At 38.3% G+C, this 26,734-nt stretch overlaps 1 protein-coding gene across 1 annotated transcript; it reads left to right on the top strand.

The window, feature by feature from the left end:
* Window positions 1–2: 2 nt before the first annotated feature.
* LOC126194851 (lipase member H-like) lies at window positions 3–26,508 on the top strand. Its single transcript, XM_049933198.1, has 7 exons — window positions 3–126; window positions 1,589–1,715; window positions 10,059–10,195; window positions 14,780–15,025; window positions 15,827–16,009; window positions 17,589–17,742; window positions 26,355–26,508. Exons 1-7 carry the CDS (start codon window positions 63–65, stop codon window positions 26,410–26,412), a joined length of 969 nt encoding a protein of 322 aa, XP_049789155.1. The 5' UTR covers window positions 3–62; the 3' UTR covers window positions 26,413–26,508.
* The last annotated feature ends 226 nt before the right edge of the window (window positions 26,509–26,734 follow it).

Here is a 26,734-nt window from a genome sequence, read left to right as displayed (position 1 = left end):
TGTTTATGATATACTTTTCATAAGATAATGACCACTATTTAAGAACACTCGCATAATAGCTAATGACTCCATCCAAAATGGCATCCAAATTATTCCTGCTGCTGTGCTCTGTGCTTGTAGCTGATGGTATGTCTCATATTGTTGTTATATTATGATTTATCTCCTGTAAACATAAAAAACCTACATTCTATAGGAACATAATTTTAATACTTTCAGCTGGTTTGTTTTCTTGACTGTCTAGTTCATTCATCACTGGCTACTTTTATTTGAGTTTTTATTTATATTTAAAATTTGTATGGATTCACAATCATGTTCATATAATCTTGCCCTCTGAATCAGATTATTAGAAGAATATTCATGTATAGGATAGAAAAAGAGGACCTGTTTATTTCTGAAGGTGTAAGCATTGTAGCAAAGCCAACAAAAATTGAAACTCCATGAATCTCAAATTTACAGAACTGACAGCCAGTCCTGTGAAGGAAAGAGCAAAACAGAAGACTGAGAAAGGTTATGCAAAAGATAAAGGCCTTAGACTGATGTGAACTCACCCAAGACCCTGGGAGAAGGGGAGGGTGGGGGGGGGGGGGGGGGGGGAGCTGTCACTGAGCCTTTGGGTGCCAAATATTATGACCTGCACAGTGAGATGTCTTGTAAGCAAAATTGAAACCAGTAATGATGATTTAATATCAGTGTAGTTAATAATGTTTCTGTTTATCATTAAGATTGTATGTTCTGTACCTAATTGCTCTAGCCAGGCACACAGGACGGCCATATGAATAATTCATTGCTGGACCAGAGTCCAAGAACAATACAGAGTTAGTATGAAGATGTAGCAACAGCCTCCATCCTATAAGTAAATAAAGGTCTAATAGAGAGACACAATGGCAGAACTGCTGTTCATGTTCACAAAAATATTGAATTACTGATGACTGTCTTTGGCCTGTTTTCGATGACTGTCTTTAACCTGCTTCAACAGTGATGTTTCCGTTGACCCTTACTCAAACCATTATTTCATTCATCAAAATTCTTCTGTCAAATAGAAGCATTTCTTTCACAGAATCTGCTGCAGCTTTATTTTTAGAGTATCTAGCTTTATATTAAGCAATTTTCTGCCTATTACTTTACTATATTTTTTCATACCCATATAACTACTGTGGAGTATGTGCATATTCACCCCACCCCCCACCCCCTCCCTCCCAAAATAGTGTTTGATCCTCTGGTGGTGAATGAACCAATGAGTGTATGGAATTGTTGATTGTAATCAATATTTATTTTTTAAACAGCAGTTGATTTTCCACTTATCTGCTTTATTTATTTGTTCTGGCAATGAATCGAGTCTTGTGCCAAAAATTGTTTTGCCTTTCTTCTTTTACTGTAGCTTTTCCACCACTACTCTGAATGCTGCAGTTTTCTAAAAGCTGCTTTGTTACAATCACAGTGACAATTTCCTACAACTTTTACATTTTTGTTCTGTGTACAATACTATATTGCATATAACACAAGTATAAATGGGTCAAATACTTATATATTAATTTAGCATTTAAATTTTAGAATATTTAGTTATTTAAATGAAATATATGCATTTCAGTGAGTGCTGTACATTGGAAGATTATCCCTGGTGGCGATGGAAAACTTTACCTCATTGATCTTGACTATGACAGCCCAGTAAAGTATGCTGTGAGTGACAGTGATGTCAGTTTCAGACTTTATACTAAGTAAGTACTATTTTAATAAATAAATCATAAGACATGTTTATAAAAACAGTCAAGTGAAAATGAAAATTTTAAGCAACAGTAAGAGGGGATTGATAAATTGGGTGACTCATTGTTCAAAGTACTTGGAATCATTATAGGGACACTTGATATATACACTTATAGTTGGTGACTGAAAGTGAAATATTGTTTCAAGAGCATCCATTACCAGTAGCAGTACCAGTGCAGAACACGTATAAGTAGTTTACTTGTTCATATTCTTTACAGAACATTTATTGAATTTATTTTGTCAAAAGTTTTAGGATTAACTGAGAACAGAACATTAATTATTATAGTAGAACCAAACTTACATTAATAGAGTACTTTAATGCTAATTTCTATGATAGAATACAAGCATTTCTAAAATTATAAACAAATTCTTCAGACAAATTGGTCACTCGCCGTATCTGAGCTAATAGTAACTTTAGATGACTGCCCAGGTCATATGGCAATATGGAGGAGGTGGCAACTGCAGAGAGAGTATTCAGAGTACTCTCACAGATGTTAAAGTTCAATGTGTGTAATAAGTGGTGCAACACAGATGTGACAAAGTGGTAAACAGAGTTCACTGTCTACAGCAGACTGTTTCAGTTCATGTCCCAACCCAGAGACAGCCAGGTGGGCACAGCAGACTGTTTCAGTTAATGTGCCAACCCAGAGGCAGTCAGATGGGCATGGGCACAGGAAGGCAGGGGCAGATGGCAGACAGTCTTGCAGTTGGACCTTAGCATACACGATCGTATTTCACTGGCCGAGTGCGCGTGGGTAGGGTTAACCAACTAGCTCACATAGGCACAGAACACATGCAACAGGGCTGTCTGTCAGGTAGCCTGCTCTCCCTGTGCCTGGCTGCAAGCGTGATGAGGAGCAGGCAGGGGTGACCTTGCCTCGTAGGGAAGTGTCGGAACAGCATAATCTATAAACTTACCTGAAGCCAACCAGACAAGTAAGTGAGCAATTTCACAGGTTTATTGTTGTATAATGTCCTTTGTGTTTACTAGCAGTGGTAAAAATCCTGGTTTACAAGCAACTCACATCCGGGCTGTAACTGAAATATGGTCACAGTGTGTTAGTATACGCAGCAGAAAGTTACATACACTGCTCTTTGTGAATGATGGATGGCAGGGTGTTAACTACAAAGCTCCTCGAGACATCCCACAGAACCCTCTAAAAGAGGCAGTGAATGTCGTATGATGTTCCATGGCGGTTTTAATTACAAGCAAATGGATTCATTGGTGACATGACTCTTGAAAAAGAGCAGACATTTTAAGGTGTTGAACATTCAGATTTCCTATGTTATTACTGAAGACTGAAGTATTAATACCCTAGTCTTCCAAGATGACAGTTCTTACATGTGGTTGTTGTGGTCTTCAGTCCTGAGACTGGTTTGCTGCAGCTCTCCATGCTACTCTATCCTGTGCAAGCTTCTTCATCTCCCAGTACCTACTGCAGCCTACATCCTTCTGAATCTGCTTAGTGTGTTCATCTCTTGGTCTCCCTCTACGATTTTTTTGCCCTCCACGCTGCCCTCCAATACTAAACTGGTGATCCCTCGATGTCTCAGAACATGTCCTACCAACCGATCCCTTCTTCTAGTCAAGTTGTGCCACAAGCTCCTCTTCTCCCCAATTCTATTCAATACCTCCTCATTAGTTATGTGATCTACCCATCTAATCTTCAGCATTCTTCTGTAGCACCACATTTCGAAAGCTTCTATTCACTTCTTGTTCAAACTATTTATCGTCCACGTTTCACTTCCATACATGGCTATACTCCATACAAATACTTTCAGGAACGACTTCCTGACATTTAAATCTATACTCGATGTTAACAAATGTTTCTTCTTCAGTAATGCTTTCCTTGCCATTGCCAGTCTACATTTTATATTCTCTCTACTTCGACCATCATCAGTTATTTTGCTCCCCAAATAACAAATCTCCTTTACTACTTTAAGTGTCTCGTTTCCTAGTCTAATTCCCTCAGCATCACTAGGCTAAAATTGTGATGCCAATGTGGGCACAATACCAGTAGCTCTGCAGTTCATAAGTGAATTGCTTCATATCTTCTCCATTATGCTGCAGTACTGATTTTGCTTAGCAGAATCAAAGTAGCCTCATCACTTTGCTGGTAACTTTCAACATTAGCTACTGAGATTCTTTTGCATATTATAAAAAATCTGCCCAAAGAATATGATGAAAATTAATAACAACAGTTAATGTTACTGGCTATAATTGTCATCTGCAGAGTGATATGACAACAGAAAACAAAACAGAGAGTGTAACAAATCTCATTCTCTACTTGGTTGTTGCCATGGTAGCACTACTATAAACAGCTAGCTTTCAATCAGTTGATATTATACCTGGGTATAAGAAGGATTCTCATGTAAGAATAGAGACTAGTAATGCAATTTGTCCAAAGTGTTTGTGTCTGGTTTCAGATATCTTTCACAGTCTTTATTTGGATAACATCCACTGAGTTAACAAAGATTCATCACAGGTAAAATAGCATATGGTTAGTTTGCTAAATGCACTACATAAAACTTATTTCCTTATGAATAACGATGATTCATATGTGCATTTTTCAATATGCTAAATTCTGTGTGAAAATAGCATATTGGGGATATTGCTTTTTAGCTTTGCCTACATTTTTTGTATGTGACTCATGGGAAATGCCTTCTAGGGAACAAAGAAAACAAAATCTAAGACATTATCAAATGTGCACCTCTGTTTCATTATTTCCAATGGTCTTGAAAGTGTTTAATACATAACAGCAGCATGCGGGCACTTGATACTTGCATATCATTTCTGTTCTTTTGGTCCTACTCTCATTGATTCACATCATTACAGATGACAATGCCTGCTACATTTATTTCTTATGCAGTCTGATGATAATTTAGCTTAATTAGTTACATATTCTACAGGTCATTTGCACAAAAATGAGAGAGTTCCAAAACTGTGGTGTTTGCTGCTGCCACTTGCATGCTAATCAGGAGCCCAAACATAACCTTACCAAACAGCTCAGGTGATAGGTGAACAGGCCTATAACTACTTCACAGCAAACAGTTTAAGTCTTGATATCAAAAAGACTCATTTTATGCAATTTCAAACAAGCAAAAATGATCTGCTAACACTATAAGTAGACACTAATTTTCATAAATTAAGTAAAGGAAGGATGATTAGTGTTTAATATCCTGCCAATGAGGAGAATACTAGAGACAGGGCACAACCTCAGTATAAGGAAAGATGGTGAAGAAATTTGGCCAAGTCCTTATTAAAAGGACCATCCCAACATTTGCCTTAACAAATAGAGAAGCCACAGGAAGATTAACCTGGATGGCCAGATGGTGAATTAAACTGCTCTCTTCCTGAGAGTGAGGCTAGCATCTTACTGCTATTCCACTTCATATAATATTCTTGAAGCCCTGTCTGTAAAGTTCCTTGGGGTCCAGCAGGATAACAAGATAAAATGGTGTCGACAGGTAGATAAACTAATCAAGCAGCTCAGTTCAGCAAGATTTTCTCTTAATATCATCTCTCACTCCATTGACCAAAAGACAAGGACGTTGCCTTATTTTGTTCATTTTCACACCTTGTTGTCTTTTTGGACAAAGTCCCTAAAGTAAATAAAGTATTTATTTATCAGTAATGAGGAGCAAGGATATTGTGTTAAGCACTCAACACGTATCTTACAGAGGTCTGTTTCAGGATCTTGGAATTCTTACAATGACTTCCCATACATTTATTCCATAATGGTATTGTTTTAACTAAAGAAACTGGTTTCAAATGAACTGGTATTTGCACAATACAAAAATGAAAAATAATTTTCATTTACGTGTACTCTGGTACAAAGTTATTCAACCAAGAGCCACTCCTCCTAGAAATTATCCAGTTATATTGATCCAAGGTTTGAATATTCACATTAGATACATGGCAAGTAGCAGCGTCCAACTTAAAGCTGCACGCATGCATAAATAGGCATCTATTATTATAGAATTTTTTTGAAATATACCAGTGTAACCAAGTAACTACTAAGCTACCAACAGTGGGTAAACAGCAGCTCCATAATGTAACTGAAGATGGAGCCGCTTTTTGCTAAATAGTGATCATCCTTCTAATTCACTGGGTTACATTTAGCTGTTGTAATCACAAATAGTATCAATCAGTATAGTTGTAGTTAATTATCAACATAATGTACATCCTATATTTCTACCCACATCTGTAACTGAGGTGAGTAATGCACGCTTGTGCAGTCATGCTCAACTCAGAGGTATGCCAGTCTGAATCCTGGCAGTGAAAAATTTTACCTACCAGTATTTGGCTGGCAAGGGGAGGAGAGGAGGTTGCATGAAGTTCCTGATCACTAGATCTTGTGCCAATGGCCTGAATTAAATTCCAGCCTTCTTTTCAGTGCCTCATGAAGTGAGGGCACATGACCTTGTTGACGGTGGTCTTCTGGAAGATTGGGGTGTTAAACTCTGCGGCTCCCTTGGTGCTATTTGAGAGGAGCGGGCTATATGCTGGCACCAGGGTTCACCCTCTCCATTGCCTTCTCCACAACAACACAACAAAACACTACACTATATGAGCGCTCATCAAAGTCAGCCACATGACAGAGTTGTACACTTGATACTTCGTAACAGGTCAGAGGAAGGCAATGGCAAACCACTCCCACTAGGACCTCACCTAGAATGGCGATGCAGGATTCCTGTCCCTGCTCCCTTACACTCATTCCCTGAGTGCGGGACTATTTTTGATTGGTTCTGTGAATTACTTGTCTTTCATTAAGGGGCATGTTGAATCGTTTTGCACTGCTGAAGGTTCACTGTCTTGAAGAAAATGATATATGAGGGAGTGAATGAGAATAATATATCAAAAACAAAGATGATGTGACTTACCATACGAAAGCGCTGGTAGGTCAATAGACACACAAACAAACACAATCATACACACAAAATTCTAGCTTTCGCAACCAACAGTTGCTTCATCAGGAAAGAGGGAAGGAGAGGGAAAGACAAAAGGATGTGGGTTTTAAGGGAGAGGGTAAGGAGTCATTCCAATCCCGGGAGCGGAAAGACTTACCTTAGGGGGAAAAAAGGACAGGTATACACTCGCACACACACCCATATCCAACCACACATACACAGACACAAGTAGACATTTGTACAGGCAAAGAGATTCGGCAGAGATGTCAGTTGAGGCAAAAGTACAGAGGCAAAGATGTTGTTGAAAGACAGGTGAGATATGAGCGGCGGCAACTTTAAATTAGCGGAGGTTGAGGCCTGGCGGATAACCAGAAGAGAGGATATACTGAAGGGCAAGTTCCCATCTCCGGAGTTCTGACAGGTTGGTGTTAGTGGGAAGTATCCAGATAACCCGGACGGTGTAACACTGTGCCAAGATGTGCTGGCCGTGCACCAAGGCATGTTTAGCCACAGGTTGATCCTCATTACCAACAAACACTGTCTGCCTGTGTCCATTCATGCGAATGGACAGTTTGTTGCTGGTCATTCCCACATAGAAAGCTTCACAGTGTAGGCAGGTCAGTTGGTAAATCACGTGGGTGCTTTCACACGTGGCTCTGCCTTTGATCGTGTACACCTTCCGGTTACAGGACTGGAGTAGGTGGTGGTGGGAGGGTGCATGGGACAGGTTTTACACCAGGGGTGGTTACAAGGGTAGGAGCCAGAGGGTAGGGAAGGTGGTTTGGGGATTTCATAGGGATGAAATAAGAGGTTACGAAGGTTAGGTGGACGGCGGAAAGACACTCTTGGTGGAGTGGGGAGGATTTCATGAAGGATGGATCTCATTTCAGGGCAGGATTTGAGGAAGTCGTATCCCTGCTGGAGAGCCACATTCAGAGTCTGATCCAGTCCCTGAAAATATCCAGTCACAAGTAGGGCACTTTTGTGGCTCTTCTGTGGGAGGTTCTGGGTTTGAGGGGATGAGGAAGTGGCTCTGGTTATTTCCTTCTGTACCAGGTCGGGAGGGTAGTTGCGGGATGCGAAAGCTGTTTTCAGGTTGTTGGTGTAATGGTTCAGGGATTCTGGACTGGAGCAGATTCGTTTGCCACGAAGACCTAGGCTGTAGGGAAGGGACCGTTTGATGTGGAATGGGTGGCAGCTGTCATAATGGAGGTACTGTAGCTTGTTGGTGGGTTTGATGTGGATGGACGTGTGAGGCTGGCCATTGGACAGATGGAGGTCAACATCAAGGAAAGTGGCAGGGGATTTGGAGTAGGACCAGGTGAATCTGATGGAACCAAAGGAGTTGGTACGTCCGGCCTTCAAAAGTGAAGAAGTTGGGAGTCAGGATGAAGCTGGCTAAGGTAATGAGGAAAGAGGTTTTAGGTAGGGTGGCAGGTTATCGGCGTGAAAGAAAGTGCTCCATCGCAGCGAGGCCCTGGACGTGCGGAATATTTGTGTATAAGGAAGTGGCATCAGTGGTTACAAGGATGGTTTCCGGAGGTAACAGATTGGGTAAGGATTCCAGGCTTTCGAGAAAGTGGTTGGTGTCTTTAATGAAGGATGGGAGACTGCATGTAATGGGTTGAAGGTGTTGATCTTTGTAGGCAGAGATAGTTCTGTGGGGGCTAGGTAACCAGCTACAATGGGGCGGCCGGGATGATTGGGTTTGTGAATTTTAGGAAGAAGGTAGAAGGTAGGGGTGCAAACTTTGTATGTAGTGTCATCTGAAAGCTGACGCAGTCCCTCAGCCACATACTCCCGACGATCAAGTACCACGGTCGTGGAACCCTTGTCCGCCGGAAGAATGACGATGGATTGGTCAGCCTTCAGATCACGGATAGCTTGGGCTTCAGCAGTGGTGATGTTGGGAGTAGGATTAAGGTTTTTAAGAAGGATTGAGAAGCAAGGCTGGAAGTGAGAAATTCCTGGAAGGTTTGGAGTGGGTGATTTTGAGGAAGAGGAGGTGGGTCCCGCTGTGACAGAGGACGGAACTGTTCCAGGCAGGGTTCAATTTGGATACTGTCTTGGGGAGTTGGATCATTAGGAGTAGGATTAGGATCATTTTTCTTTGTGGCAAAGTGATATTTCCAGCAGAGAGTACGAGTGTAGGACATTAAATCTCTGACGAGGCCTGTTTGGTTGAATCTGGGAGTGGGGCTGAAGGTGAGGCCTTTGGATAGGACAGAGGTTTCGGATTGGGAGAGAGGTTTGGAGGAAAGGTTAACTACTGAATTAGGGTGTTGTGGTTCCAGATTGTGTTGATTGGAAATTTGAGGTTTTGGAGGGAGTGGAGCTGGAAGTGGGAGATTGAGTAGATGGGAGACACTGGGTTTGTGTGCAATGAGAGAAGGTTGAGGTTTGCTGGAAAGGTTGTGAAGGGTGAGTGAGTTGCCTTTCCAGAGGTGGGAAACCAGGAGATTGGATAGTTTTTTGAGGTGGAGGGTGGCATGCTGTTCTAATTTGCGGTTGGCCTGTAGGAGGATGCTCTGAACAGGGGATGTGGATGTGGGAGAGGAAAGATTGAGGACTTTTATTAATGTCTGACTGTTATTAATGTCTGCTTGTGTCTGTGTATGTGTGGTTGGATATGGGTGTGTGTGCGAGTGTATACCTGTCCTTTTTTCCCCCTAAGGTAAGTCTTTCTGCTCCCGGGATTGGAATGACTCCTTACCCTCTCCCTTAAAACCCACATCCTTTCGTCTTTCCCTCTCCTTCCCTCTTTCCTGATGAAGCAACCGTTGGTTGTGAAAGCTAGAATTTTGTGTGTATTATTGTGTTTGTTTGTGTGTCTATCGACCAGCCAGCGATTTCGTATGGTAAGTCACATCATCTTTGTTTTTAGATATATTTTTCCCGCGTGAAATGTTTCCCTCTATTATATTCATATCAAAAATAATATATCATAAAGACATAAAAGGAGTCAGTATGCAGTCTATTTCACACTCTGTTAGTTTACTTTCAAATTCAGCTTTATTAGCTGTCAGATGTTTATACCATTAAGCAAGTAATGAAATAGTTTGCTAGCAACACTATTCATTCTTCACTGAACTCAAATTAGTTTTTATGTAAGTGAATGAAGGTGTTTTTTTTTTTTTTTTTTTTTTTCCTTTTTGCATCACCTCAATGGACATCACCATACTCTTTAAACTTGCATCAATTATTTACAGTAACTGTTATGAAAGAATGTATATAATGTAATGCTGTAGGCAAAAGATATGACTTGGTTGATCATCTGTCTACTAAAATGGTTGTGGGAGAACTCTCACTGCACACTATTTTTAAACTCCTCTTTTACCTCAGTTTCATTTTTAATCGAAATTAATAAACTATATGCTACATTACAGATCGAACCCCTCCTCTGCTCAGTATGTGACAATTGGAGATGCTTCAACATTGGGCTACTTCAGCAACAGCCGACAAACAAGGTTTGCCATTCATGGATGGTTGTCAAATGAGGATCATCTAGTTGCACTTCGCAATGGTATGGAAATATAATTTATAAATATATAATGAATTAATTTTTAGTAGATTAAAAAAGCTACAGCAAAGTTGCTGAAAATTATGAGACATACTTTGCAACAAAACTTTCCAGTCACTAAAAAAAGCACACAAACCATTAAGAGACACAAATTCATGAGGTTTTCGAAATAATGCTTTCTTTTGAGAACCAAAATATAAAGTCAAATATCAAAACAATGGCTAGTCAAGGAATGGAAAAACTTATGAAAAAATAAAAATTAGGAATCATTTAATGACTCATTCATTATGAATTGGAACATAAATATACAATATTGCAGAACATGCAAAAATTATTGAATTCAAAGTGAAAATATCCAAGAGATCTGATGTAGTTAATGAGCAACAATACTACAGATAAACTACCTGTATTTTTTATAGTTTTTAGTTATCCACATCCAGAATAATAGAAAATGCTGACCAGGCTATACCAAACCATTTCTCACATTTATTTTGTCTTTGAAAAGAAATGAAAGTTAGATGAGCCAACTTGTAGACTGTCACTTGCCACAACTTATACTGCATTAACTGTTCTGGAGTGCAGCATGAGGATTCCATATTGCTATTCCATGCATGATTTCCGTAAATGAGTGCCAACGTGTGAACTGTAGTGTACCAGATGTTGTTTTAACAGTGTAAATGAACCAAAGTCCACTGACCTGGCATCAGCAGATTTGGGAGGAATGTCATAACAGGAACTATTTCAAATTACTGTTGTTTGCAATATCCATAGTATCAGGAAAATGATCAGTTGATAATCAGTCCATGCAGAATCACATCTAATTCTTGCTATCTCCATACAAAGAAGAAATGTCAGTGAGATATATTTGGATGTTAATGGATTTCTGAAAGTATTCGGCATACATCCACTTTGTTTATGTCAACTGCATCTACCAACAATTCCCAAGTATATCCAAATATATGGACAACTATGAATTCCTGTAGAAAACTTTCTCAGCACTGGCGGGGAAAGTCTGTACATCTCTGCCAGTAGTTTAATCATACACAGTTGTGCAAATGCTACCATTATGTATAAGTCAGATTTGAGGCCCAGTAATGTGACATTCATTTTGTATTTCAATCCGTTAAGTACTTATCGAACAGAAAGGAAGATGGCAGATATCTGAGAAACATTATTTTACAGCCATAGATTTAAGACCAAATAACTGAAGAAAGAATGCTATAAATAAAATATAAATTGAAAGGCAGTGATAAATGGATTTTATTAATACACTGGGTTTCCCAAAAAGATATTACCACTTATGTGGGATTGACTTTTATTATATTTTACCACTTGTATGGGGTTGACCTTTATTTTGTTATTATTTTATTTATTTTGATTTAAATACACACTGTGTACACAAGTCTAAATGTAGTTAGTACACTTCTTTGACCTGTAGTCCCTGGTTCTAAATGCATGTGCAAAGTATTCTCACCAAAAAGACCATAGCTCATTCACATATTTCCATAGATGTAGAGTGGACATCTTTTGTTATGTATCCTTTAAGGTCATTAATGTCAGTAGGTCTTGTAGCATACTTGCATTCTTTCACCATTCCCTATAGTCACAAGTCAGATGGAGTCAAGTTGGGTGACTGTGGTGGTCAAGACAAATGCCACTCCAACATCTGCCACATCTTTCAGTCAGGCAATGTTGAACCTTTAAGAAATAATGTGGTGGTGCACCATTTTTCTAGAAGTAACATGATGTTATGATACAGAGGGGAAGACAGTCAGCAGCAAAATCCTGCAACATATCTAGGTAAGAATCTCCCATCTGATCATGAAAAATATATGGACCCAGTACTCCAAATTTCAAAATACCGCAACATATGTTAACTTTTGGATTGGATTAAGTGTGCTATCTTAGTTCATTGACATTATCTACAATCCAAATGATGCAACTGTGCGTATTCATGTTGACACTCACATGAAATGTGGCTTGATCCAACATAAAGCACACAACATGAGGATCTATGTGCCTCATCTAATAACAATCCAGCATTTTACAGGGCCTGTATCATTTGAATGTGGCACAGTTTCATTCTCAGATTGAGGTGGGAAATTCTTAAGACACTTGCAAATTTGATCTTGTACTTGACTTTCCTGGGCTCCTAGTCATTGTGCCTTGAACATTTATGATGTTGCCTTCCATTTCAACACTTCTTGGATCTCCATTGTTTCCTTTGCAGTCATTGGTCACAGACTTGGTGCACAAAATTTCTCTGCAGTTGACAGATAGTTAACATGTACTCAGGAGCTTAGTCTAAGTAGGCTCATAAATGCCCTGTAAGCTTATTGTAAAAGTACAATTCAGACAGAGTGACTGTATGAGATTAGGGATATCCATTGTGTCACTGGAGAATGAACTTAAAATTTTTGCAGTAAAATAAAGTAACGTTTTTAAATTTTATTTTCTGTAATGTCATTATTTATTTTACTTGCTCTTAACTGTATCTACACTTTAATTGTAACAAGTGCATAACCATCTTTTTAAAATTAATATTACCACATTTATCAAACAGAGAAGATTAAAACTGCCATCAAAGGCACTAAAAGTAGGGCTCTTTGTCATGAGCAACTAGCATGTATTTCTTAACTGTGACTGAAATGGATATTTCTCATATTCTAGAGAAATTAAAGCAGAACTATTACCGATAGGTGTTTTATACCTGTATGTTTGTAATTTTCCTTTGTACAAATGGAAGAGTCTACTAGCCTTACTACCTTATGCTCTTTTAAAAAATGAGCACAGAATCTAGGTGAAAAGACTTCAAGAGAAATGATGAGGAACTGAAACCCAAGTCAGCAATTAGTGCCAAACTTAAATTTTTGAAGTATTCCTCCATTTTTTTCACTAATTAATCCAATGTTTGGCATCCCACACAACCTGAGCAACAGTAGCAGCTAAAGACAAATTCACAACAATGCTGATGGTGATGACTTTTCAAGATGAAAATTTTCACAGCAGCGTAGTTTCTGTAATTGAATACAATTATGGGTTGTTAGAATAGAATCATGGTAACCTACCTGTATACTGTAAAACACGAAAGCTGTTTACAGTGCAAGAGAATATGCATCCAAGGTTTGCTGCTGACAGGTTCTGTGTGCCATACAAGGAAGAAGGATAAAATCTGAGATGAAGAAAAAAAGAATCATGTTATTAAGTCATAGTTGAACTTGACAGATACATGACAGCATATAAATGAATCTCTTTTTTGACAAATTATGCAATTTCAGATACCAAACAGAGCCTATGGAATTGTGGGTCAGGATAAGAAGAGCTCAAGAATTTAATGCAAAATACAGAAGAGAGTGAGACTATGTAACATCAATAATGAGAGTTAAAAGAGACTAATATCTAAAAGGCAAAAAAATATCTTAATGCTCAGTATTTGAACAGTCCACAGGACTGAATCACTGACAGGGGAGACAAATTTGTCACTTCAAAGAAGTAGAATGAATGGATGAATGAATTGTTAAATGAATGATGATTGACTTGATTTGTAAGAACAGAGTATAAAGCTCTGACAGAGGACAGAAAAATCAAACCTAATTAATAAAGAACTACAGGAAAGTAATTATGAAAATAACTAAAGATGAAAGATGCCAACTTAGAGGGATGCACCCCTGAACTACTGATAATACAATCCTAGTCTGCTCAATGAGTGAATATTTAAAAAGGCATAACAAGATATAATGTAACTTCACTGGCAGATATACAAGCCAAGCACCACTAGACCCCTACAGCACATGACATGACCACAATCTTACAGTACTATCATGAGATGGGTACGACATTATCATGTAGCAGCTAACAAGCCTGATACTGCTATGAGGTAAACACAAAAATTATTTTATCTTATAATCGATGTGTGGGTCTCACTTGGTGTGAAAAATCAAAGATAAAGCTATTAAGAAGAAACTGAAGTACAGGAGCCGGTACTTAGAAGTAAATTATATGTGACCGAGGAAAACAGAATCAATGGAAAGTACAGGATGGAATGTAACACTATTATGGAGAGGAAAGTTGCTACTCACCGTATAGTGGAGATGTTGCAGGTGTGTGTGTGTGTGTGTGTGTGTGTGTGTGTGTGTGTGTGTGTGTTGAAGAAAGCCTTAACAGCCATAAGTTTTAATTGTGAGAGTCTTTTTGTTGTGCCTATCTCGAGGAAAACAGAAGACATCCCCGTCATGAATTGTGTTCTGAGATCAATGATGCAGAGCCTCAAGAGAGCTTTATATTAAATTTCACAGCACAAGATACAGTAATGGAAGGGTGTTGTCCTATTTAAAATCACACATTTCCCAAAACAAGTATTTTGAAATTTTTAAAGTATATGGAACTACTGTTCAAGAATTGAAAGCAGTCTGAGGGTATATCAGATCCAATAAGTGAAATCGTATATTATGGAAAACAAGTTATGGAGAGTTGTGTTATTTGTTGACATGTTCTATCACAATTTATTATGTATATAATAAGTGAGCAAATAGAAAACGAAGTTCAGTACAGTGAATCATGCTGCACGTGATCCATTCTGACTTACAGGTTGGATTCAAGGAGGTGATTACAACATTATCATGGTGGACTGGCGTGGTCCTGCAAGTAATGTGCTTTATAAACCAGCAGCAGATGCTGTCCCAGAGGTGGGGGCAATTGTAGCACGCTTTATTGATTTCCTGGTGCAGCAGGGTGCTTCTGCTTCCAATATGGAAGTGGTAGGACACAGTCTGGGTGCACATGTTGCTGGTGTGGCTGGAAACAGAGCTTCTGCAACAGTTGGCAGGATAACAGGTAACATCTGAAACCAAAATTTTCTAGTTTTGCTGTTAGATGTCCTTACACTATGGAAAAATTATTGTCCCACAACAATTGCACTTTTTTCACCACGCTTACAGATTTTCCACATTTACATAGGTTATCATTGTTACACTAATGAAACTAAGATAAACACAAAGTCCGTGAATATTAGTTATAAACTACTCCTGGAAATAGGCCTTTAAAAATTCTCATGTTACCATATTTACATGAGTTTATAAGCAGGTGTGACTCTGTGAATGGATGTAACCCCTAGTGACCAAGTTTCAATTCACAGATGATCTTACAATTTTGCTGGCAGTTAATATGATAGTCATCTCTGGCAAAGCTTTATGTTTGCATATAAAGAAAAAAAAATAAAGTTGCATGTCATTTGGTTCCCAAAATAAACTGTGGGTGTCCATGCAACTGGCTCTGTATGCTCATCATGCTACCTTAGTAACACAGTGTCCATATTATCACCACGGCATTTAGGCCCACCTTTGTGTTAAGTTAGCTTTACTTTAATGATGACATTATACATAATCCATGCATGCAGCCTTCATATACAGTAAACTTAGGAGAAGAAATATCTAGAAAATAAGTACTTGCCTGTTAAAATGCTTATTTAAATTATTTTTATCACTGTCCCATAATTGTGGCCACAGATTATCTAAACACATGCAAGTATTCCATATTTCAGAAAATTAATGTAGTTTTTGAAGTATTGTAAACTACTACACAATATATAATCTGTCATCAAAGGGCTATATTGAAATTAAACTTGTTTGTCTGCAGCACTGGATCCAGCTGCTCCTCTCTTTGGAGGTAAAGATGCGGCCGACAGGGTGGATTCTTCAGATGCAAGTTTTGTTCAAGTCATACATACCTCAGTTCTTGGGTGGGTTGATTCTCTAGGACATGCTGATTTCTTCCCTAATGGTGGGCAACTCCAAGAGGGTTGTGGAATTGATGTTGGTGGTGAGTACAAATTAAATTTGCTGTTGAAGAACTACACTGTAAAGATTTTATGAACAATGCCTAATGGTTGTAAGGACAATGACAGGAAGTGAATGATAAAGAATTAAGGTTTTGAAGAATTTATCAGCAGGCCCCCACAAACAAAAGCAAAACTTTATTCATTTACATCCTATCTCAAAATGAAATACAGCAGTCTTAATAGGGTCAGTCTCTTCACCTGTGGTCAAATGTGGCAATCTTTCTTAATATGAGACACAGATTAAAGAAACTTAAAGGTTTCAATAATATGCAAAAGTTAAGAACTGTAAATTTTTAATTAATTTATGAATATCAGTCAAAACAAGCAGGAACAGAAAGTAAGAATTTAAGAAAATATATACTATGCACTGGAAAGGCAAGCAGGCTGCTTAAGAAAACTGCCACTGCTATAAAAGCAGAGATAAGTAAAGTATGTAAGAAACAATATATGTAAATGAAAGAATAATGGCAATCATAGTACCTAAAGACTGTAAAAAATTATTATTGTTCAACAACATATTTCGTACAGGGTGTCCCTGGAGGAATGGTCCATATTCAGGGATATGACAGGAACAACCATTCAAAGCAAAAACGTTCTTCAAACAGGGGCTCTAAAATGCATACCTTAAGAACTACGAGCACTTTGTCATCTTCAAGATGTGAAACAAATCTCTTCTAATGCATGTTCTTTGATTTCCATATTTTAAGGGGTGGTAGTATGCACCAAAACAAGAAAAAAATGTCCGGTAAACATTGGCTCTAAAGTGGATACCTTAAGAACTGTAGAACTATGAGCATTTGTCTTTGCTACTGTGAAACACATCTCTTCTACTGAACAAGAGCTCACAATTCTTAAAGTATTCATTTTAGAGCCAGTGTTTACTAGACAATTTGTTTCCTTGTTTTGGTCCACACTACCAAATATATGGGAAGCAAAGAGAAGCAACGTAGAAGAGATTTGTTTCACAGTATTGAAGATGAACAAGTGTACAGCTCTCTTAAGATATTCATTTTAAAGCCCATGTTTATTATACTTTTTTGCTTTGAATGAGAGAGAGAGAGAGAGAGAGAGAGAGAGAGAGAGAGAGAGAGAGAGAGGTTGTCTTGGCAAAGGTCTAGCATGCTAACCACTGTGCCATCTCGTTCACATCACATATTATACTTTTGTATCTCATGCAGTGATACAAAATGATTCAAAGAAAAAAATGCAAAGTAATGAATGCATTTAGCTTAAGAAACTGCTTACTCACAATGCAGGTAAAGCTGGGGAAGAATATCAAAGCAAGTTACTGATCTGCAGACAGTAGCAACTGAAACCACAAGAGCAATAAACATTGCTGTTGTAGCTCTGAGCAACCGACATGTACTTAAGTTACAAAGATTAAAGTATTGCCAAATAAGAGATTAATATCTCTTTAATATTTATTTAAATGCACTGTAATTGATGAAAAGTTCTTGGTTGGCTAATTAATTGTGCTATCCTTTAACTTTTGCTGTATAAAGGTAACAATTTCTATAAACATTTAATAGTGTGGTAAAAACTATTTCTGTGTTCATTCAGGTTATTGCAGTCACAGTCGCTCCCATGACCTTTATGCTGAATCTATAACATCATCAGCTTTTGTCAGCTACCAGTGTGACAGCTACAACAACTATGAAAATGGAGCATGCTCAGGAAACACCAGGGTGTCTATGGGAGCGCCATGTCCTTCTAAGTGAGTATTTCCTCTAATTTCATACAACTTTTTAAATACTGCACACTAATCTTTATATCAAACATGCAATTGTAAGTATATCACATCCACAAACTATTGAAAAGTATGTGTGACCAAGTAGCGGGATAAGGAGTGTGGAGAGATAAAAGTATAAATCAGGTGCGATGTAGTGAAGATGCTCATTCAACATGTAACATCTGAAGATGATGACAAGATACACTGTCAAAATATCACGTTACTTAAATAACTGCATCTGACTGAACACCAGAAAACAATATAAACTATTGAAAAATATGTTATTTAAAGAAAGTTGCATGAATGAACCATCATTATCACCAGTTCCAATGGTTACATATCACCATCTAGTTCATAACTTAAGCAATAAGCAGAGTGCTCAGCCTTCTTTTAGAGTTACACAGGGTGCAGCAGAGGAAATGCATGTTTCTCAATTCTGAATAACTGAAGCTTGGTTTTATTTTTAAAAAATCTTGCTTTCAGTAATAATACCTTAATTAGGTTCAGAAAATAATGTCAATGAGGTAACGTCCTTCTGGAAACAAATTTGGATCCTCTCCTGAAGGTGATGCATTGCTGCCTCCAACATTTCATTCAGCACAGCTTCAATTTCCTGATGAATGGAAATCTTGAGATCATCAATTGTGCAGGGTTTGTTCATGTACACACTTGACTTCAGGTAGCCTCATAAAAAGAAGTGCTTCTAAATGCTGCGTGCCATACAGTGCTTCAATCTGAGACTGCATCTCAACATCTGACATAAACTTGTGATGAAGAAGACATTGAACCATGACTACAGAATCATTGTTTCTAATGAACTACTCGAGCATGAGCATACAATGCGCTATGCTACGATGGTCCATAAAGTCTGAAGCTGCATTGTCTGAACTGTCTGCCAATGGTTGTTGAAGGTCAATACCCCCACTCGTCGTGGAGTACTATTGGTTCAAAAACCAGGTGTATCCTCAGCTTCACCATGTAGATACAAATAAATTACACACTAGATTGAGAGATGTTAGATTTCTCAAAATAATAATAATAATAATAATAATAAAAAAATTAATAATAATAATAAATGGAAAATCTAGGATAGAATAATGACAATATTTTGAATAGATTGCTTCTCACCATATAATGGAGATGCTGAGTCGCTGATAGGCACACCAAAGACCAACCAAGTAAGCTTTTGGCTAAAAAGGCCTTCATCAGAACTGGACAAAAAGAACAAAACACACACACACACTTTTTATAGTGATCACACTGATTGTTGTTGAAATCACTTTCTACCACAGTATTTACTTTTCAAAAGTTTCTTTGTTATACTGGCATTAGATTTGACACTCTACATTTTTGGTTTGTGTACAGATTTGTCCACATAATGAGATTCCTGACACATAACTGATACTCCACACAGACAGACCACCTCCATGCCAACCGGCATAATTTTTAATTTGTGTGTGTGTGTTGGCTGCTGAATATTTCATTTATGTTATGACTAGATACATTTACTACTTCCATTATTTGAAAGGTGTTTAGTTTGTAACTCTCTTGAGGAATAAATACTCTGCAACAGAATTCAGGACAGAAAAACTAATGTTCAAAATGTGTGGAGGGATTACTGCATCATGACAGCCACATAAACCTATAAGCTTGGAGACATGTTATGGATGAGTCTCCATACAATCTAGTATATGGAAGCCAATGGGACCATGTGAAACAAAAGATTTCAGCTCTTGAGTAAAACTTAATTGGTACTTTGTTGGCTGCAAAAGCAATAAAATTTAGGGTCTAGTTCTAGTCTGGAAAAAAGTTTTACTGTGCCAAGCAGGTCAAAAAGATTGATTGGGTTTGATAAATGCTTTGGGGTGTGTACTTTGAGTTCATAAATAGCTGCCTGCACTTTCTGGCTGTTCATGAGCTACTGTAACATACCAACACTGATGTCAACATCAACATCTACATCTACATTAATACTCTGCAAAACCATGTGAGGTGCATGGCAGAGGGTACATCTCTTTGTACCAGTTATTAGGGTTTCTTTCTGTTTCATCCATGTATGGAGTGCAAGAATAATGACCGTTGGAATGCCTCTGTGTGTGTGTGCAGAAACTATTCTAATCTTATCTTCATGATTCCTATGAGAGCGATACATAGGGGTTGTAGTACATTCCTAGAGTAATCATTTGAAGCCGATTCTTGAAACTTTATTAATAGGCTTTCTCTGGATATTTTATGTCTATCTTCAAGAGTTTTCCAGTTCAGTTCCTTCAGTATCTCTGTGAACTCTCCCACGGATTAAACAAACATTCAATATCCCCTGTTAGTCCTATCTCCTAAGGATCCCACACACTTGAGCAATATTCTGGAACCAGCCGCACGAGTGATTTATAAGCAATCTCCTTTGTGGACTGATTGCACTTCCCCCATATTCTACCAATAAACTGAAGTCTACCACCAGTCATTATCACCAAATATGACATGAGTTATTTCTGAGTATTCAGACAAAGAGTTCCTACTTTTTTTACTTACTAATTCTAAATATTTTGCTGTAATATCACATGGAAATTTAAAAGATACCTTTTAATAGATGCATTTAATTTGAATAGGTAACCTATCATTATTGCTCCTTCAAAAACTAGTACGTGCCAGCAGTGAAGGTGAAGTACAGCACGTAACTACCCAACACAAGTAGCCACAGTAACATGTTTCCTCTGCTGATTAATACCTTGCATACAGAGGCCTCCAGCAGGTAATCATGCATTGTCAATGCACTGCACTGCCTTATCGGGAAAAATAAGTTATCTAGAAAACAGAAGTCCAATTTAAAAATGGCCTGTTGGCTTGAAGAGTCATTTGGTACTTTGCTTTTTGTTTGGCTGTATGCATGCTTAGTGTGCACCACTTAAGGCTATGAATCCATTGTACAAGCTGTAAATAGTTAAGCTGGCAGCAGTAAGGTTGTATGGTAAGAAGCACATTTACGTGGGAAGAACATGAAGCCCTGGTCATCAAGGAATGTGACAGGTTCCAGATATTAGAATCTCCCTACTGGCAAGGTACACATTAATTTAGGTATGCAAAGGTACACTTTCTTTTCAAAAATAGCTGGACACCTATTGTGGACATTAATATAGGTTGCGTTCACCCTCCTTCACCATTACGACAATTCGGAACTCTGCTGGGGATACTTCCATGAGGTGTTTGAGTGTCTGTAGAGGAATGACTGCCCATTCTTCTTCAAGAACCAAAACCATAGAAGGTAGTGATGTTGTGTGGTGGGATCTGGATTGAAGTCAACTTTCTAATCCACCTCAAAGGTGTTCCAGTGAGAATCTGGGCAGACCAGTCTATTACAGAAATGTTATTGTCCACAAACCAATGTCTGACAGGTGCTGCTTTATTTCAGGACGCCTTGTCATGCGGATACAAACAATCATTGTCACTGCACTCTCTCTACTGTATGCAGCAAACAGTGTTGTACAATGTGTCCATACACTTCAGCTTTTAGCAGTTTCTTAAGTGCAATACAGAGAAGACATCCTATCCACAAAAAACACTCCAATGCCATAACACCAGCTCCTCTGTAATTTACTACACATAAGGCAGGTAATGTTCTCCAGGCATTTGCCAAACTCAAACATTTCCATTGGATTGCCACAGGGTATAGGGTGATTCATCACTCCAAATCACTCTTCTAGTCATCAACTGTCCACTGGCATCACTCTTTACCACGTGAAGCATTGCTTAGCATTAATTAGAGAAATTTATGGCTTATGAGGAGTTTCTTGACTACTGAACCTCATTCTTTGTAACTTCTATGCACAGTCATTGTGCTAGCTAGAGTGCTGACAGCACTTTGGAACTTGCAGGTGATTACTTCCACTGATTTCATGTGAATTTTTACAACAATGCTCAACAGCCTCTGTCCACCAGTACATGAGGCATGCCTGGTCTTGGTTTAGCTGTCGTTGTTCCTTTGCATTATCAGTTTACAATCACATCACCAACGGTTGACCTAGACAGTTTTAGATGTGCTGAAACGTCCCTGATGGATCTGTTATTCAGGTGACACCCAATGACTAGTCCACTTTTGAAGTCACTGAGCTCTCCTGACCAACCCATTCTACTGTTACTGCTTCCCTACAGACAACAGACTACTGCCTGCCCCCTTTTAAGTTGGCGGGTCCGCCTATCGAGAAATCTAGTCGTTAGTTCTCTATTACTTAGTGGCGTGCAGACGCTTTTGATCAGATAATGTGCTTAGACACTGTTGGTGGCATAAAGTGCTTTGTTAAAAAGTGACAGAGCCAGTTTCCCAAGTACATAATTTTTTTCAGGGAGAGGCAGAACCAGAAGCAGTAGCTCTATCTGATGTTTATCCCAGCATTATCAGTTACCAGGATGGGCACTAACTATGGTGCAGGACAGAGACAGAGACAACTCTGGTAACATCATCACAAAGTATTCCTCATCCCTCTCGTCAGAACGCATTGTGCACCTGATGTCTTACTTGCACACCACTATAGTAGATGATGAGAAACACAGAAGTAGGGCTCAATGATTCAGTAGTAAAGTTCTGTAGACTTGGCATCCAAAGGTCTTCCCAGTCAGTTTGAGGATTATCTACTACTTATCACTCCTGTCAGTTCTGCCAATTTTTGTTAATGTGAATCATGCCGAGTTGCACTGTGCTTTGGGACCCACTTTAGGCTGTGTGTCCTCTTTTAATTGGCTGGATAGGTCAATTCAGAGTTTGGAGGAAGGTAACAGCACACCATCCCTAAATAACCATGCCTTGTGAAGAACTGTGGTGTTCAAACCAACTTTCAGGTTGATAACAGCTTTACTTACTTATATAGCACAAATCAAAGTAGTACCACCAGCGTTGCAATGGTTTATTGGGATAATTTTGGGAAAACATTAGGAGACTGCTTGTAGGATGCTGGTGCAACCTATTCTTGAACATTGCTCGAGTGTTTTGGATCCGCACCAGGTTGGATTAAAGGAATACGTTGAAGCAACTAAGAGGTGGGCTGCTAGATTTGTTACCAGTGGGTTTAAGCAATGTGCAAGTGTTGCAGAAATGCTTTGGGAATTCAAATGGGAGACCCTGGAGGGAAGGTGACAGACTTTTTGAGGAACACTATCGAGAAAATCTGGAGAACTGGCATTTGAAGTTGACTGTAGAACAATTCTACTGCCACCACCAAACATTTTGCATAAGAACTATGAAGACAAGATTCGAGAAATTAGGGCTCATATGGAGGCATACAAACAGTCATTTTTCCCTAGCTCTGTTTGCGAGTGGAACAGGAAAGGGAATGGGTAGTAGTGGTGCAGGGTACCCTCTGCTACAAAGCGAATAGCGGCTTGCAGAGTATGTATGTAGATGCCTTAGATAGTAGTCATTAGCTGTTAGTAATGAATATCAGATGAACGAATGACGAAAGGAGTGCAGAGAACTAAGAAAGGTGAAAAAAATAATGAAAGGAAAACAATGTAGAGTTTGCAGAACAATAGCAGAATAAAATAGTGAAAAAGTCCCACTAGGTAAGCCATACACTGTGAAAGAAGAATGGAGGAGTCTTAAGTGTACACTAGTAGAAAACTAGAGGAGTATGTGAAAGAACTGGTAACAGAAGATACAAAGAGACACCCTGGTGAAATTTTAATGTACAAGCAAACAATAATGTGTTAAGAGTACGGCTTCAACAAAAGACATCAAAAGCAAGAGAACAATACAAAATGAGAAATGCATGAACTGTATTCGCAGTTGTAAATACGAAATAACCATCAGCTGTGTATGAGGGAATGACGACAATGAAAATTTGTCCCGAACTTCAAACCAAACCTGGATTTCCTGCTTTATACAAGTGGTCGCATTAACTGCGTCGGCTATCCATGTGTGACTCACAGCCAGACTCAAAATTCCATACACCATCATTCCTGCATCATAACCTGTATTCATATGCACGTTATGTAATTCCCTTACAGGGGAGGACACTTTTAATTGAGTCACCGCATGGTATTGGCAGACAAATACAATATTGCAGTGCCTATGCTGTTAAGAAGAACGATGCTACGATCCTTTGGAGATGCATGCATGTCCGAAAGAACATTGCATCGTTCTTCTTAACAACACAAGCACTGCAATACCGTATTGTAAAGTGAGAAATGGGTAGTACAAAAAGTGATCATTGAGGAAACAAAAAAGTAGATGGAGAACAGGACTACAGTGATGAAACAGAATAACAAAGTAAATAAGCAAATACTGTATAAAATGATTGAAAACAAAAGGACAGGAATGGTGGAGAATGTAAATATGATTGATAAAGATGGGAATGAGGTGGAGGACCTCAAAGAGCTATGAAGGTCACGCATTTAAAAGAAACTGAATTAGAGATAGCACCTGTCTTAGAGAGCGATCACTCTGGTCACCACAGTGAATGGAATAGCTCAATGTGTAACATGACAGATGTCGTTTGACCTACAAGGACTGCTTATTAAGTTTTTAAAAAAATCATGAAAGAAAAATGTGTTTTGGGCATAAATCATTTTATTGTATCTGAAAATACTAGTTTTTAAAATTTTTATACTGTCACATCCATTTCAACCAATTCTGGAAACACTTTTTTCCATTCTAGTGCCGGTATCTCAAAAGAATAGTTTTGGAAGGGTTCTTGAGGTGATGAAATCATTGTCCACATATTTCTTTTGTTTGACATAAGAAAAAGACAACATCATCAGATTACCTTCCATTCAGAAGGCTGTTGCATGCAGCAACTGTTATATTGACTTGTAAATAATAGATTTCAGCTATCAGTTGGCCTTTTTAAATTTTATTGGCAGATTTAGATTTCATCTAGAAACTAGCCATTCTCAATGCACTATCATTTTTTATCAATGCATGTCATGCCTGTTGGTTGGGCTTCATCCACAGTTCATTGAATACTCAATTTATTTGAACTGTGGATGAAGCCCGACCAACAGGCATTACATGCATTGATCAAAAATGATAGTGCATTGAGAATGACTAGTTTCTAGATTAAATCTAGATCTGCCAATAAAATTTAAAAAGGACAACTGATAGCTGAAATCTATTATTTACAAGTCAAAAAGAAAACATGTTAGCTAATAAATGAGGTATATAGAGGCAAGGAGATATTAAATTGACTTTTTTTGTCAAGTAATAGGTAAATTGAAAAGAATAAATTGTTTGACATACTATGTGACAGCTGGCATTGTCATGATGAAAAATGATTCAATGTTTTCAGTGGTTTTTTTCCCTGATTTCATTGTCAACTTTTGGCAGGTAAATTGTTGTACACTGCTCAATATTACCTTTCTTTTGTCCTCAAACAATGGTCATGATCTGTCCAACATAGCCAAAGAAAGAAGTCTTTTGGAAGTGATTCACGAGTAAACCACTTTTGTTAGTTTCAAATCACATCAGAACACCCAAAAATTTGACTGCTGCATAGTTTCTTGCTTATATAGATGTGTCAAAGTTTACTTTTTCTGTCATGATGCTGTGAATGGGTTTTGCATTTCCTCAGCCCAATTTTTTTGAGCATTTCCTAACAACAACTGAAAAAAGAATGTTTATGAACTTCACATTGTGTGGAATCCTTTGGGAACTGCTATTTATCACAGCTAAATATTCGCGTAAAACCAGTCTTTCACATACCTAAAGTAGCCTCTAGCTCATGCTGCCATATGTCAGTTCCCTTCAATCATGTTGCACACAGCATCAATATTTTTTTTAGTGCAACATTTTTAGGTCAACCTTCACTTAATTCAGCGCTGATGTAAGCACAACCACGATGACATTCGTAAAACCAGTTGTAATCAGTCTTTTCTGAGAGTGAGGGTGACTGGTTGTTGTTGTTATTGTGGTGGTGGACTTCAGTCCAGAGACTGGTTTGTTGCAGCTTTCCATGTTCCTATATCCTGTGCAGGCCTCATCATGTCCAAATAACATACTTTTGAATCTGCTTATTGCACCAGCTCTTGGAAAGTCTTTCCTTCTCATCCCATCCGATAAGCTCCCCTGACCTGGGGTTCTGAATAACTTTTCTAAACCATACCCCTTTCCCTTAATTTCTCTAGTCCTTTTCCTTCCCATTCAACTCTTCTGCCAGACGAAGGAGCCACTGGCTCCAAAAGCTTGTAAAAGTTAAATCCTTTTGTGTGTGTTCTCCTTCCACCAGTCAGTGAGAAGATTTTTTTTTCTTCTATCCATTTACATTATATTATCAAAGTTCGTAAACGGTCATATAACAATACTGCCATGGAGGATAATGGTAGTTGGTATATGGACACATTGAAAGATCAGATGATTGTCTAACTTTTCACCTTGTGCTGCGACAAGCCATGACAGTGTGAATTTGGGTGCATGTGAGATTCTACATTTATGGTTTTACTGAAAAAGAGCAAAAGCTAGTAGTATTGTCTGATTTCTTTTTAAGTATGCCTTTGTGTCAGTCTGTCTTATATCTGCAGATGGCTGGTTAGTTGCCCTCAATTGTGTATGTTGTTTCCATCCGGGGATTTTTTTATTGCAATACAAATAATTACTTTCTATGTATCTGTTGCAGCACACGTGGAAATTTCTACCTGAAGACTGCTGGATCATCTCCCTATGCTCTTGGTTGATCTTCACAACTTTATTATGTTCATTATCACTGCATCAAATGGGAATACGGCTCTGCAGATAGAGATTAGTATTTCAATAAAACAATGCAATACCAATGTGTTTCATTTTTACTATTTGTTTTAGACTGTTTTTTCTGTAGACCTACAGAAAAAACAAAATGTAATTTACTGCAGATCCTAGTTAACCTTTACAGAATTTTAGTATTCCACTAAAGATATAAAACCTGTGTTCAGCAACTTGTTAATGGTTATATCAATAGCCCTTTGGATGCTTGTAGCAAAGTTAATGAAGGGAACACACTGAAAGTGTGTTGTTGCACCT

This window comes from Schistocerca nitens, chromosome 7, assembly GCF_023898315.1.
Source record: "Schistocerca nitens isolate TAMUIC-IGC-003100 chromosome 7, iqSchNite1.1, whole genome shotgun sequence".
Lineage (NCBI taxonomy): Eukaryota > Metazoa > Arthropoda > Insecta > Orthoptera > Acrididae > Schistocerca > Schistocerca nitens.
The sequence above is the reverse complement of the archived record's forward strand: the minus strand, read 5'-3'. Positions and strand labels throughout refer to the sequence as shown.

Bases quoted from the DNA above. Each gene is read 5' to 3' on its own strand.
- LOC126194851 (XM_049933198.1), top strand. From the start codon at position 63: ATGACTCCATCCAAAATGGCATCCAAATTATTCCTGCTGCTGTGCTCT. The intron at 127-1,588 runs GTATGTCTCATA...TATGCATTTCAG, and splicing joins CTCTGTGCTTGTAGCTGATG to TGAGTGCTGTACATTGGAAG. The intron at 1,716-10,058 runs GTAAGTACTATT...GCTACATTACAG, and splicing joins AGTTTCAGACTTTATACTAA to ATCGAACCCCTCCTCTGCTC.